Genomic DNA, 15,061 nt, shown 5'->3' on the forward strand with positions numbered 1-15,061 from the left:
CCAGCAGGGACTCGGTGAGCCGAGTGCCTCCACGTGGGTGCTCGGCTGGAGGTGGGGCGTCTGCTGCCGTCACCAGTGGAGGAACCACGCTCGGCACTCGTCCCAGCAGGTGGACAGATGTGGGAGGCCGACTAGCACGTGACCGTGTCTGTCTCCCCTTCTGATCAGTGTGGCGTCATCACTCTGTGATCTGGTTGCCTAGGTAACCCGGACAGTAGCCCCGATCTTCCTACATCCCCACGGAGGAGCTAAGCTCACCTGTTCCTCTGTGGCATTACCCCTAGCCCTGTTGGGGATAGAGTGTTCCCTGGAAACACCTTTGTGTGTCCCCTTCTCTCGCTCTGTCTTTGGACATGGCCTTCCTAGATGTCAGTCCACCTGCCGACAGCAGACATCATGAGGCTAGACTCAGCCCCTGAAACCTGAGCCCTGGCCTCATTTGAATGGCTTCTCCTGGGTAGAAGGGGTCAGCACGTCCAGGCTCGCGCTCGCTCTCTTTCTGTGGACCCTTAAGGTCAGAGGAGCCGTCACAGCTACCCGCAAAGAAAAAGGCATTTCTGTCTCTTGTGTGGTCATTTCACGCAGCCCAGTTAGCCCAGTTCCCCTGGAGTGACCCCTGAGTGTCTTAGTCGAGAGCAACCTGGCAATTGGCGTCCCTTGGTGGGCGAGAGGTCTGCGTGTTTAAGTCACCGGGAACCCACCAGAGAGAATCCAGAGAAGGCCGGGCCGTCTGCTCCTGGAGAGCTGGAGGTGAGGCGCACAGAAGCCTGTGCCCACTCCCCAGGGCAGCCTGGCCTGCTTCGGGGTTCAACTGGTTGGACAGAGACAGCGGCTCCAGGGTTGAACTGTGGGGCCCGCCCAGGCTGGCTCGGCAAGGGTTCCTGGTGCTCCACCCTGCCTGTCTGAGAACCACGCCTCCCGTCCTCCCCAGACACTGAACGAAGGCTTTTTGAAGAGGCTGAGGTATGACTGTGGGCTCAGGTCCTGAACCCCGCTGCCCACATTTGAATTCTGACACTGCCCTTTAAAGGCTGTGTGGTCTTGAGCAGGTGACCGAGCCTCTCTGCGCCTCAGCTCCCTCACTGGAGAAGTGGGGTGAGCTATTGTCTTGCTGCCTTGCTGGGAGGGGGATTTCCCAGACTCATCTGCGGGAGCTCTGGGCTCAGGTGCTGGAGGTGCCTCTTGTCCACTGGCCAAGGCTCTGTCTTTCCTGTGCCCAGCGCTCGCACTGTGCCCAGGGAACACAAGGCCACACGAGCTGCTCCCCTCAGCCACCAGACCGCGCCCTGCTCATGGGCCTGAGTCCTCCCCTGGGCCAGGACAGGTGGGCCAGCCCCTGCTGTTGGCTGGGTAGAGGACACACACTGTTGGAAAGGTCACAGCCTGGGCTTCTCGGAAAGTGGCCTGGCTTGTGGCCCCCAGGGGACACTGCTCCTGACAGGGGGTGCTGTCCTTTATGCCCCACCAGGCACCAGACAGGTCGGACCAGTTGGGAACCTGCAGGGAGCGGCCGTCCCATGAGGAGGGGGAGGCAGACAGGCCTGTCCTCCCTACAGCCTTGTGACACAGGCCACAGGCTACCCCTGGCCCAGCAGCAGGCTAGCGTGCCCCTCCAACCTGCTTTCACCACCTCTGGGGACGCAGGTGACCCAGTAGTACTTGTTCGCCTCCATCCCCAGAGGCGGCGGGCAGGTTGCACCCACAGCACCGAGCCTGGGGTTTGAAGCAAGTGGCCCCGGTGTGGGTGGCGGAGGCCGCGTGTTGAGACGAGGGTCTGTCCTGCCGAGGGAGACCCAAGGCCGAGACAGGCGTGTGGCACAGCCTGTGACCATGGGTGGGAACGATGCTTGACGGTTTCAACACTGCCGAGAGAAGTGTTCTCCCCACAGGAAATAAGTAGGTCAGGTGCCATCACCCGCCAGCTAGCTGGCCGTCGCCCCGCAGTGGGCATCGAGAGGACGCCCCACGTCCTGTCCACATCGTTGGGCTCGTTCCCCGGGTTCTGCCTCCTCCACCCAGACAGCCCCGATGGGAAACAATGAGTGGGCGTCAGCCTGGCTGGTCACACACGAGAGACTCGTCATCATGCCCCGAGCAACGCTGAGTAACCACCGTGTAGGAGACGCCCTGCCGGGCTGGGCGCTGAGCTGTCCCAGGGGAGCCGCGCGATTGCCCAGGTCCTGTGCAAACACCACGCCTTTTTCTATAAGGAAAAGAGCGCCTGGACTCAGTCACCGGGGGGACGGCTGTCCAGTTTCTGTCATTTAGAAATAAAATTAAAAAAAAAACTGGGCTGGGGCTGGGGCTCAGTGGTGGAGAGCACTCGCCTGGCACGTGTGGGGCCCTGGGTTCGAGCCTCAGCATCACATAGAGATGAATGAAGGTATGGTGCCCACCTACAACTAAATGTATTTTAAAAAATTACTAATGACCAGTGAAGGTCTGAAAACTGTGCACTTTCTCCTGCGACCACAAGGCCAGACACCAACAGTGCACGGTCCCAGCTCAGGCGGCCAACCAGTGAGCCTGGACAGACCTGCACAGGTCTACCTGCCCCTCCCAGGATGGGGGTGGACCTGGAGGTCGGCCCAGGGAGTGTGGCCTGGGCATGCAGGGACACGGCAGGAGGCCCTCATCCAGAGGGACAGCGGGAGCAGCGTTGCCACGGCTGGGCCTCTCCCGGGCACGCGGCCAGGCCGTGCTTTGGTTTTCTGCGGATTTTCTTTCACTAGCGATTTTTGAAAGCTGCGAATGCACAGTGACTGCACTCTTGGAGGTTTATCCTGGGGAAATGAGAACTCTGACCCAGCAGAGGACTTGCCAGAACCTTCTCGGCAGCTCTCCAAGAGCCGGAGGCGACCTGGGAGCGTTCCCGGGGCTGACTCCTACTCAGCGTCATCACCACGTGGACTTCTGTTACCACGTGGGGCAGTGCGTGCACTTTTAAAATTGTGCAGACTACCCCAAAATAAAATTTAGAGAAACATAATGCGTCACAGTGCCCCCCCCCACTGTCGCCCCCACCAGGTTCAGAGCAGCGCCCGCCCTGCCTGGAGCCAGCCCTGGTCACCATCCGGGGATGGACACACAGGTTCAGGTCTCCAGGAGGATCTTTGGAAACAGGGATGACAGCCACCTGCTCAGCTGCCTGCAGCTTTGTCACTGTCTGAGAAATGACCTGTCGCTCCACGTCAGCGACGGCCCTGGTTCTGAGAGCTTGGTGGGATTCTGTTAGGTAGATTCACTTAACAAGTCCCCTTCTGCTTTTCAAAACTTAGTCACAGTGTTGAAAAGCAGAAGGGGACTTGTTAAGTGATCACTGTGAAACACCAACATAGGCCCTTGAACTTGCTGGTGGTGGATCCAGCGCCCCCTGGGGCTCAGTGCGCTCTGAGCAAACGGGAAAGTAAAGATTTTTATACCATTTACTAAAACACCAACGTCCACAATAAAACCTTACCATTGTCGGAGACTTGCTTACACTGGAGACCGTACTTGGTCTTGTTTAAGACAGGATGGCCACGTCTAGGAACCTGGAGACTCGGGGGTCCCCACACCACAGCAATCGGAAGAAGGATCTTTTCAATAAACCAACGAAAAATTTTAAATACCAAAACGTTTGGGTCAAATATAGGCTCAAATGGAGAAATGAGTTTTGATTCTTGACTCACATCATATAAAATTGAGGTGGATTGCTAATCTACATGGGAAAAGCAAGCAAAGTCTTTTTTAAAAAAGCAAAGGAATGATTTGGGTCAGACAAGTTTACGATGAGTGATAAGAGGACTCGTCGCAAACAGAAATTGGCTTCTGATGAAATCAAGGACTTGACGCAAAAAAGAAAATGTGCAGAGGGTGAGGGGCGGCTCACAAGAGGGGACGGGGACGGTGCTGACGTGGGCCCTCCCAACTGCAGGGACTCAGCCCAGAGCGCAGAAGGGCCCTCACGACCCAGACGGAGGTGACCGCCTGGGAATCCTTGTAGGAGGAGGCAGCCTTGAACGAGATGACCCCTGAGCACATGGGATGGGCTGGACATGACTGGCCATTGGGAAATTAGAGCCACCAGGAGCTCTACGGCTGCGCCAGAGTGACAGGGGCCCTCGGGCCTCCCTGGGCGAGGAGAGAGGGCACTCTGCCCTGGCTCCTAAGGGTACAAGTGGTAACCCTGAGAGGGTTGTTGGGTCCCTGGTCTGTCCTAAGAACATGATCAACAGAGCCGGAGGTTCCATCTGATGGTCGCCATGGCCACCCCTTGCATAGCCGTCCTGCAGGAGTGTGCCCAGCTGCTGACCGCTCAGCCTCAGGCTCTGCCACCATCACCAATCCTGGGGGTTGAGGATCGTGGCTGCGAACCATCTCACGCCACTCTCCCACCATGTGCCTTTAGACTGCCCATCACCTGGGCCTTGAACGGGCTCCTGGTTTGCGGGGGACACGTCCCCACTGCGGAGCTCTGCCGTCCAGGTGCCATCCTTCTCTGGAGACTTTCTCTAACTGTCCTCCAGGTGGGCAGCCTCTTGGGGGAACCGCATGGCCATGCCTCAAGGCCAAGCCCTCCTGTCGCTGGCCAGCAGCCCGACGTCAGGGCACGTCCCCAGGGTGAGACAATCACGCCCCTCCAGAGACAGCACAAGAGCGTACAGGGCCATCGCCAGAAATAGGAGGAAATGGACGCGACCTAAACGTCCACCACAGAAGAACGAATGTGGTACAGCGGGGGATGGAGGCCACACAGCGAGAAGGGACCAGTGGGGCAGGACAGCGGCCCAGCAGCATCGTTGAGCCCCAGATGGAGCCAAGGAAGCCTGGCCACGGGGCCAGCGCTGCGGGGTTCCATGGTCATCCCATCACCTCAGGAGAAGCAGAGGGTGGGGTGTTCTCCAGGTGCCAGGCGGGACATTGACGTGGAAGGACGCAGAGGGCCAGCCTTGCGGGGACCGGAAACAGCAAGCCCTGTCTCTCCTGGTCACTCAGGGGTGAGAGGCCACCCAAGATGCACACCCACCTTCCAGGCCAGCACCTCTCCTGAGGAAGGAGGAGGGCCGAGCAGGGCAGTGCAGCAGGCCACACCCAGGCTGGGCCCCAGGGAGGTGGACCGTGGGAGGGCCGCAGGGGGACTGCAGGCTGGAGCGAGGGACAGCAGCAACAGCAGGGCCACTAGGCCAGCCCGAGGGAGTGGCTTTTGCAGAGATGTTCAGGGGCGGAGGAAGTGACCGCGCAGGAGTCCCCAGGCAGACGGACAGAGGGGAGCCTCGTGGCCTTGGTGGCAGGTGCGACCATGCTGGCTGCCCAGAGCCATGGCCCCACTGTGTGGCCCCACTGTGTGCCCCACAGTCCTTGGTGGAGGTGAGAGGAGAGATGTTGGTGGAGGTGAGAGGAGAGACGTTGGTGCTCTCGGCTTCGTCCGGCGGGGCCTTCCTACTTTGTGCTGGAGTCGAATTCTAATGGTCCTGGGACGCGGCACCCGCACCCCTGAGTGCCTTCAGCAGCCAGAGGGCGGTTTCTCCCAGGTCCCGGGATGGCGTCAGCAGGGGCTTATGGAGAAGGGTCAGGAAGCCAGGGTGGCGAAGCCGGCTGTTCCATCGCGACCCCCTGGTCAGCGCCCTCGTGTGCAGAGGCCGTCTAGGGTCCTGTGGAAGCCCAGGTTCCAGAGGGGCTGACCTGTCCTGAAGGGGGCATGTGGCCTTCTCCCTGCTGACTGCCCGCCCACTCCCAGCTGGCCAGCGTTGCAGCCACAGTGCGGTCGGTAACCGCGCCCCTGTCCCCCTTGCCCCTGCCCGGCCTGCCTGTGTGCCCGGCCTGCCCGCCTCTGTGGCACTCTCCTCTCTCAGGTCGCTGTGGGTCATCTCTCCTCCCTATTCAGGGCGAGGGCCGCGCTACCCAGCGGCTGGAGCTTGTCAAGTCAGCTTTCCTGCCCCCCCCCAGACCCAGGCTGCGGGGTTTTCCACGTCCTGTGGCAGGACAGAGCCCTGGGGGGGCCACAGGCTCCTAGACAGTGAGGTCAATCTAGGACAAACAGAAACGAAAGTGTCCAGCCCGAAGGGCAGCACTCAGGCCCCCTCCAGGCAGGGCCTGGTGTCCCCTCAGGCAAAGCCCTGAGGTCACGGCTGGGTCACAGCACACAGAGATTGTTGTGCGTAGGCATGCCAGGGCCACCAGGGCAGGAGCCTGGTGCCAGTGGCCTTGCTGGGCAGGGCAGGAAGGTGGGTGGCCTCCTTGGGGATGGCCCGGGTTTTGAGACGTCGGGTTCCTTGAGGGTTTCATTACGGGGTAACTCGGATACACGGGCGGTCGGCTCCTTGGTGGAGAGACGTGGGGCTGCGAGGGCTCAGGCGCTGCCTAGGTCTTGGTTTAGTCCTGTTGCCCCGGAGGAGGGGTTTTCACTGCTTAAAGTCTTGGGAATTCTTTTTCTAATAGGAAGGGAACATGTCCCCGCACAAGACCAACCACTGCCGATAAACAGAATCAAGCTGACAGGTGATCCAGCCCCACCGAGGAATGCAGAGGTCAGAGGAGAGACCATGGCACAGGTGAGAGCAGAGACCTTGGTGGACGAGAGAGGAGGGAACTTGGTGGACGAGAGAGGAGACACCTTGGTGGAGGTGAGAGGAGAGACCTTGGTGGAGGTGAGAGGAGAGATGATGGTGGAGGTGAGAGGAGAGATGATGGTGGAGGTGAGAGCAGAGACCGTGGTGGAGGTGAGAGGAGAGACCTTGGTGGAGGTGAGAGGAGAGATGATGGTGGAGGTGAGAGGAGAGATGATGGTGGAGGTGAGAGGAGAGACCTTGGTGGAGGTGAGAGGAGAGACCTTGGTGGAGGTGAGAGGAGAGACGATGGTGGAGGTGAGAGGAGAGATGATGGTGGAGGTGAGAGGAGAGACCGTGGTGGAGGTGAGAGGAGAGATGATGGTGGAGGTGAGAGCAGAGACCGTGGTGGAGGTGAGAGGAGAGATGATGGTGGAGGTGAGAGCAGAGACCGTGGTGGAGGTGAGAGGAGAGATGATGGTGGAGGTGAGAGGAGAGACCTTGGTGGAGGTGAGAGGAGAGATGATGGTGGAGGTGAGAGGAGAGACCTTGGTGGAGGTGAGAGGAGAGATGATGGTGGAGGTGAGAGGAGAGACCGTGGTGGAGGTGAGAGGAGAGATGATGGTGGAGGTGAGAGCAGAGACCGTGGTGGAGGTGAGAGGAGAGATGATGGTGGAGGTGAGAGGAGAGACCTTGGTGGAGGTGAGAGGAGAGATGATGGTGGAGGTGAGAGGAGAGACCTTGGTGGAGGTGAGAGGAGAGATGATGGTGGAGGTGAGAGGAGAGATGATGGTGGAGGTGAGAGGAGAGACGATGGTGGAGGTGAGAGGAGAGACGATGGTGGAGGTGAGAGGAGAGATGATGGTGGAGGTGAGAGGAGAGACTGTGGTGGAGGTGAGAGCAGAGACCTTGGTGGAGGTGAGAGGAGAGACCTTGGTGGAGGTGAGAGGAGAGACCTTGGTGGAGGTGAGAGGAGAGACCTTGGTGGAGGTGAGAGGAGAGATGATGGCGGAGGTGGGAGGAGAGATGATGGCGGAGGTGAGAGCAGAGACCGTGGTGGAGGTGAGAGGAGAGATGATGGTGGAGGTGAGAGGAGAGATGATGGCGGAGGTGGGAGGAGAGATGATGGCGGAGGTGAGAGCAGAGACCGTGGTGGAGGTGAGAGGAGAGACCTTGGTGGAGGTGAGAGGAGAGATGATGGTGGAGGTGAGAGGAGAGACGATGGTGGAGGTGAGAGGAGAGATGATGGTGGAGGTGAGAGGAGAGACCGTGGTGGAGGTGAGAGGAGAGATGATGGTGGAGGTGAGAGCAGAGACCGTGGTGGAGGTGAGAGGAGAGATGATGGTGGAGGTGAGAGGAGAGACCTTGGTGGAGGTGAGAGGAGAGATGATGGTGGAGGTGAGAGGAGAGACCTTGGTGGAGGTGAGAGGAGAGATGATGGTGGAGGTGAGAGGAGAGATGATGGTGGAGGTGAGAGGAGAGACTGTGGTGGAGGTGAGAGCAGAGACCTTGGTGGAGGTGAGAGGAGAGACCTTGGTGGAGGTGAGAGCAGAGACCTTGGTGGAGGTGAGAGGAGAGATGATGGTGGAGGTGAGAGGAGAGACCGTGGTGGAGGTGAGAGGAGAGATGATGGTGGAGGTGAGAGCAGAGACCGTGGTGGAGGTGAGAGGAGAGATGATGGTGGAGGTGAGAGGAGAGACCTTGGTGGAGGTGAGAGGAGAGATGATGGTGGAGGTGAGAGGAGAGACCTTGGTGGAGGTGAGAGGAGAGATGATGGTGGAGGTGAGAGGAGAGATGATGGTGGAGGTGAGAGGAGAGACGATGGTGGAGGTGAGAGGAGAGACGATGGTGGAGGTGAGAGGAGAGATGATGGTGGAGGTGAGAGGAGAGACTGTGGTGGAGGTGAGAGCAGAGACCTTGGTGGAGGTGAGAGGAGAGACCTTGGTGGAGGTGAGAGGAGAGACCTTGGTGGAGGTGAGAGGAGAGACCTTGGTGGAGGTGAGAGGAGAGATGATGGCGGAGGTGGGAGGAGAGATGATGGCGGAGGTGAGAGCAGAGACCGTGGTGGAGGTGAGAGGAGAGATGATGGTGGAGGTGAGAGGAGAGATGATGGCGGAGGTGGGAGGAGAGATGATGGCGGAGGTGAGAGCAGAGACCGTGGTGGAGGTGAGAGGAGAGACCTTGGTGGAGGTGAGAGGAGAGATGATGGTGGAGGTGAGAGGAGAGACGATGGTGGAGGTGAGAGGAGAGATGATGGTGGAGGTGAGAGGAGAGACCGTGGTGGAGGTGAGAGGAGAGATGATGGTGGAGGTGAGAGCAGAGACCGTGGTGGAGGTGAGAGGAGAGATGATGGTGGAGGTGAGAGGAGAGACCTTGGTGGAGGTGAGAGGAGAGATGATGGTGGAGGTGAGAGGAGAGACCTTGGTGGAGGTGAGAGGAGAGATGATGGTGGAGGTGAGAGGAGAGATGATGGTGGAGGTGAGAGGAGAGACGATGGTGGAGGTGAGAGGAGAGACGATGGTGGAGGTGAGAGGAGAGATGATGGTGGAGGTGAGAGGAGAGACTGTGGTGGAGGTGAGAGCAGAGACCTTGGTGGAGGTGAGAGGAGAGACCTTGGTGGAGGTGAGAGGAGAGACCTTGGTGGAGGTGAGAGGAGAGACCTTGGTGGAGGTGAGAGGAGAGATGATGGCGGAGGTGGGAGGAGAGATGATGGCGGAGGTGAGAGCAGAGACCGTGGTGGAGGTGAGAGGAGAGATGATGGTGGAGGTGAGAGGAGAGATGATGGCGGAGGTGGGAGGAGAGATGATGGCGGAGGTGAGAGCAGAGACCGTGGTGGAGGTGAGAGGAGAGACCTTGGTGGAGGTGAGAGGAGAGACCTTGGTGGAGGTGAGAGGAGAGATGATGGTGGAGGTGAGAGGAGAGACCGTGGTGGAGGTGAGAGGAGAGATGATGGTGGAGGTGAGAGGAGAGACCTTGGTGGAGGTGAGAGCAGAGACCTTGGTGGAGGTGAGAGGAGAGATGATGGTGGAGGTGAGAGGAGAGATGATGGTGGAGGTGAGAGCAGAGATCTTGGTGGAGGTGAGAGCAGAGACCGTGGTGGAGGTGAGAGGAGAGACCGTGGTGGAGGTGAGAGCAGAGACCTTGGTGGAGGTGAGAGGAGAGATGATGGTGGAGGTGAGAGCAGAGATCTTGGTGGAGGTGAGAGGAGAGACCTTGGTGGAGGTGAGAGGAGAGATGATGGTGGAGGTGAGAGGAGAGATGATGGTGGAGGTGAGAGGAGAGACCTTGGTGGAGGTGAGAGGAGAGACCTTGGTGGAGGTGAGAGGAGAGACGATGGTGGAGGTGAGAGGAGAGATGATGGTGGAGGTGAGAGGAGAGACCGTGGTGGAGGTGAGAGGAGAGATGATGGTGGAGGTGAGAGCAGAGACCGTGGTGGAGGTGAGAGGAGAGATGATGGTGGAGGTGAGAGCAGAGACCGTGGTGGAGGTGAGAGGAGAGATCTTGGTGGAGGTGAGAGCAGAGACCTTGGTGGAGGTGAGAGGAGAGATGATGGTGGAGGTGAGAGGAGAGATGATGGTGGAGGTGAGAGGAGAGACGATGGTGGAGGTGAGAGGAGAGACGATGGTGGAGGTGAGAGGAGAGATGATGGTGGAGGTGAGAGGAGAGACTGTGGTGGAGGTGAGAGCAGAGACCTTGGTGGAGGTGAGAGGAGAGACCTTGGTGGAGGTGAGAGGAGAGACCTTGGTGGAGGTGAGAGGAGAGACCTTGGTGGAGGTGAGAGGAGAGATGATGGCGGAGGTGGGAGGAGAGATGATGGCGGAGGTGAGAGCAGAGACCGTGGTGGAGGTGAGAGGAGAGATGATGGTGGAGGTGAGAGGAGAGATGATGGCGGAGGTGGGAGGAGAGATGATGGCGGAGGTGAGAGCAGAGACCGTGGTGGAGGTGAGAGGAGAGACCTTGGTGGAGGTGAGAGGAGAGATGATGGCGGAGGTGGGAGGAGAGATGATGGCGGAGGTGAGAGCAGAGACCGTGGTGGAGGTGAGAGGAGAGATGATGGTGGAGGTGAGAGGAGAGATGATGGCGGAGGTGGGAGGAGAGATGATGGTGGAGGTGAGAGCAGAGACCTTGGTGGAGGTGAGAGGAGAGATGATGGTGGAGGTGAGAGGAGAGATGATGGTGGAGGTGAGAGCAGAGATCTTGGTGGAGGTGAGAGCAGAGACCGTGGTGGAGGTGAGAGGAGAGACCGTGGTGGAGGTGAGAGCAGAGACCTTGGTGGAGGTGAGAGGAGAGATGATGGTGGAGGTGAGAGCAGAGATCTTGGTGGAGGTGAGAGGAGAGACCTTGGTGGAGGTGAGAGGAGAGATGATGGTGGAGGTGAGAGGAGAGATGATGGTGGAGGTGAGAGGAGAGACCTTGGTGGAGGTGAGAGGAGAGACCTTGGTGGAGGTGAGAGGAGAGACGATGGTGGAGGTGAGAGGAGAGATGATGGTGGAGGTGAGAGGAGAGACCGTGGTGGAGGTGAGAGGAGAGATGATGGTGGAGGTGAGAGCAGAGACCGTGGTGGAGGTGAGAGGAGAGATGATGGTGGAGGTGAGAGCAGAGACCGTGGTGGAGGTGAGAGGAGAGATCTTGGTGGAGGTGAGAGCAGAGACCTTGGTGGAGGTGAGAGGAGAGATGATGGTGGAGGTGAGAGGAGAGATGATGGTGGAGGTGAGAGGAGAGACGATGGTGGAGGTGAGAGGAGAGACGATGGTGGAGGTGAGAGGAGAGATGATGGTGGAGGTGAGAGGAGAGACTGTGGTGGAGGTGAGAGCAGAGACCTTGGTGGAGGTGAGAGGAGAGACCTTGGTGGAGGTGAGAGGAGAGACCTTGGTGGAGGTGAGAGGAGAGACCTTGGTGGAGGTGAGAGGAGAGATGATGGCGGAGGTGGGAGGAGAGATGATGGCGGAGGTGAGAGCAGAGACCGTGGTGGAGGTGAGAGGAGAGATGATGGTGGAGGTGAGAGGAGAGATGATGGCGGAGGTGGGAGGAGAGATGATGGCGGAGGTGAGAGCAGAGACCGTGGTGGAGGTGAGAGGAGAGATGATGGTGGAGGTGAGAGGAGAGATGATGGCGGAGGTGGGAGGAGAGACGATGGTGGAGGTGAGAGCAGAGACCGTGGTGGAGGTGAGAGGAGAGATGATGGTGGAGGTGAGAGCAGAGACCGTGGTGGAGGTGAGAGGAGAGACCTTGGTGGAGGTGAGAGGAGAGACCTTGGTGGAGGTGAGAGGAGAGATGATGGTGGAGGTGAGAGGAGAGACCGTGGTGGAGGTGAGAGGAGAGATGATGGTGGAGGTGAGAGGAGAGACCTTGGTGGAGGTGAGAGCAGAGACCTTGGTGGAGGTGAGAGGAGAGATGATGGTGGAGGTGAGAGGAGAGATGATGGTGGAGGTGAGAGCAGAGATCTTGGTGGAGGTGAGAGCAGAGACCGTGGTGGAGGTGAGAGGAGAGACCGTGGTGGAGGTGAGAGCAGAGACCTTGGTGGAGGTGAGAGGAGAGATGATGGTGGAGGTGAGAGCAGAGATCTTGGTGGAGGTGAGAGGAGAGACCGTGGTGGAGGTGAGAGGAGAGATGATGGTGGAGGTGAGAGGAGAGATGATGGTGGAGGTGAGAGGAGAGACCTTGGTGGAGGTGAGAGCAGAGACCTTGGTGGAGGTGACTGCAGAGACCATGGTGGAGGTGAGAGGAGACACCGTGGTGGAGGTGAGAGCAGATGGTGCTCCGGGTGTCGTGCTCCTGGGCAGTGTGCTCCTGGGGAGTCTTCTTGAGTGTAGGGGATGGTTCTTCTTTCCTCTGGACGCCCTTTTGCCATTAAAAACAGCTTTCTGATGGAAACATTAGCTTTGTGGCCCCGTTTAGTTTTCTAAGACTCTCCGTAGGGGTGGCTGCTGGGGCCGTGGGCTCCCATGCAGGCTCCAGCGCCCTGGGGCTGGGCAGCGGCCACCTCTGCACCAAGGCTGTCTATGGAGGGGAGGCTCTGCTGGCTCTGCCCAGGGACATTCACTGCAGTGTCACCAGCATTGCCTTTCTCACCAGGGACAGGCCAGGCAACTGCTGAGCGTGAGAACGTCCCCACAAGGGCCTCGGCTGGGGAGAGCAGGGCACCCTGTTTCCTCCCTCCTCCTGGAGACGACAGGCTGTACACCTGTGGTGTCCTTCGCGGAGTCAGCGTGGCCCCATCAGCATCAGCAGGCACAGGTGGAGGTGGAGGGGCCGTGGTGAACCCCGGGCAGCCAGAACTGCCAACTTTTTGATGTGGAAAGCTGGGTCCTTGTCCCCATTGCCGATCCAATGAGGGCAAGGCTTTGAGAAAAAGGCAAAAGTTTTCTTGATTTGTTAGCAAAGGAGGAGCTCGGGGACTCCATCGCCGTGTGGGACAGGGCTGGAGATGAGTATCGTCAGGAGACATGATTGATCAGTGTCCGTCCCGGGTCCCGGAGGGCCGCTGCTCCAGGTCCTGGGCTTGGGGTTCCTTTATTCTGGGGCAGCGAGTCTCTTCCAGGCGTGAAGGACATGGCGGCTCAGCCTGTGACAGGAAGAGTCTGTTTCCCCCCACCAGGGAGGGAGGAGGAGGAAGGGAAGAGATGTCCATTTTGAAATAAGCCACTTGCAGTTGAGCAGCCAGGTTTGAACGGGAGCGCGGAGTGGCCCCCTGGACGGGGGGCTCAGGAGCAGAAGCTGGAAAGGCCAGCAGCTGTTTGGGGCACAGAATGCTGGTGATCACTGTGACTTCATGTCCTAACTGGAAACACCCAGGCTCTCTGAGTTCAAAACTGTCAAGTGTCTTTTCTGGCCAGAAAGAATGTCTAGCACATAGTAGGGATGCAAGACAGAAAATCTGTCCAGGGGCTAGGGCTGGGGCTCAGTGGCAGAGACACTGGGTTTGATTCTCAGCACTGCATACAAATAAATAAAATAAAGGTCCATCAACAACTAAATACATAGATATGTAAAAAGAACAAAGAAAATCCGTCCAAGGGTGGTGCCTCTCCCAGGCTGACAGTAACCCCTGCTGCAGGGGCCTGGGCTGGCCCACGCAGCCAGCAGCGGGTGGACCTCCCTGGCCATGGGGTGGGGTGGGAAAGCAGACTGGCCCGCCGGCCCCGCACTCCTTGGGCTCCCCCTACAGGACAGAGACTGCCCCTCAGCACTCGGAGGACCACAACTGCACGTTTTAGTTGAATGTGTACGATAAAACTCCTCTCCCTTTTGTTGTTATGCTTTGGGAACTTGTCTGAATGTTGTAAAGCTGTTACACAGTAGGACTGAGTATAAAGGTTGATGTCCTCATTCTCTGGAACTTAACGTGAAGCAATTAACTTCCAGAACTTGGACAGAAACCACGTTCCATGAGACTGCACTCCCGGGAGCTGCCACCAGGGGCAGCATGTGCACAGGCACAGTTGAACCAGCCTCAAACTCATGCGCCACTTCTGAGCGTGCGGTGGGCTCTCTTGGGGTACAGACACTGGAATCCTGGGTGGGAGACTGAGAAAGACTCTCTAGGACGGACTTCAGAGGGATTTGTGTTGTCCACACATGCCTGCATTACTTACACACTCTAGTCTAAGCACCTGTGTGCTGGGGTACTGTGCTTGCCCAGCCTGGGAGAGGCCTGGGCTCTCTCCTGTACTGGAAGATAAATGAAAGAGGAAGTGATGTCATAAGGCCCAAGCCAGGTTGCCCAGCACCGGGGAGCACAAGCTGGTGACCCTGCAGCCCAGATTACCTAAATAACAGAGTAACAAGCGTCTGTTTAGGGGAGGAGCTGGGTGCTGTAACGGGGAAGGGGCTGAGCCACCCGGAGGCCCCAGAACTCAGCTCTGGCCCCACTGCACACAGTCAAGCCCTCCACGTAAAGATGGGCGTCGTCCCCGCTCTGTGTGGCTACTCGGATCATCCCTTGGCTCAAGAGGACCCACAGGTCTGGTCACCAGTGGACGCCGGGCCTGGGTCACTAGAGCAGGTCCTGTTGCAGGCCCAGGCCACGGGCCTTGCACTTTCCGCAGGGTGGAGGTTGGGAAAGCCTGGCACTGGCACCGTTTGTGCACAGCCCGGGCTCCTCCCGAGTCTCTGTGTCACGTTTTGGTAGTTCCGCGAGATTCCAATCTTTGTCATTATTGGTACCTGTGAGGGGGATCTGTGACCAGCGAGGGCTCCATGATAACTCGGGGGCACTGTGAACAGTGTCCCTGTGAGATGGAGCTGTGTTCTGAGTGCCCCCCCACAGGTGGCTCCTCCACCTGCCCTCTCCTGGGCTCCCCGGTCCCCTGAGACACAATATGGAAATGAGGCCGATTAGATAAAAGTCTCTGAATGCTCCAGTGGAAGGAAGAGCCTCACCTCTCCCAGTGTGGAGCAAACATCGGGGTGATGAAGCCGCCCGGGCAGGCACCGGCAGCCGGGCGGGGCTGGAGGCTCGGCCCCGTGCCCACCGCCCACACTGGCCTTTCGCCCTTGAAGCAAGTTGAGTGGGTGACCTCAGGGAGAAAGCA

General features: G+C 58.6%; 1 protein-coding gene across 1 annotated transcript in view; it reads left to right on the top strand.

The window, feature by feature from the left end:
• Positions 1–12,137: 12,137 nt before the first annotated feature.
• LOC114099883 (actin, larval muscle-type-like) overlaps positions 12,138–15,061 on the top strand; it is a 37,289-nt gene continuing 34,365 nt past the window's right edge. Inside the window, exon 1 of the mRNA XM_071616905.1 lies at positions 12,138–12,269. Coding sequence (XP_071473006.1) covers positions 12,138–12,269 — 132 coding nt within the window. The remainder of the gene's footprint in view (positions 12,270–15,061) is intronic.

Source organism: Marmota flaviventris, chromosome 9 (genome assembly GCF_047511675.1).
Source record: "Marmota flaviventris isolate mMarFla1 chromosome 9, mMarFla1.hap1, whole genome shotgun sequence".
NCBI lineage: Eukaryota > Metazoa > Chordata > Mammalia > Rodentia > Sciuridae > Marmota > Marmota flaviventris.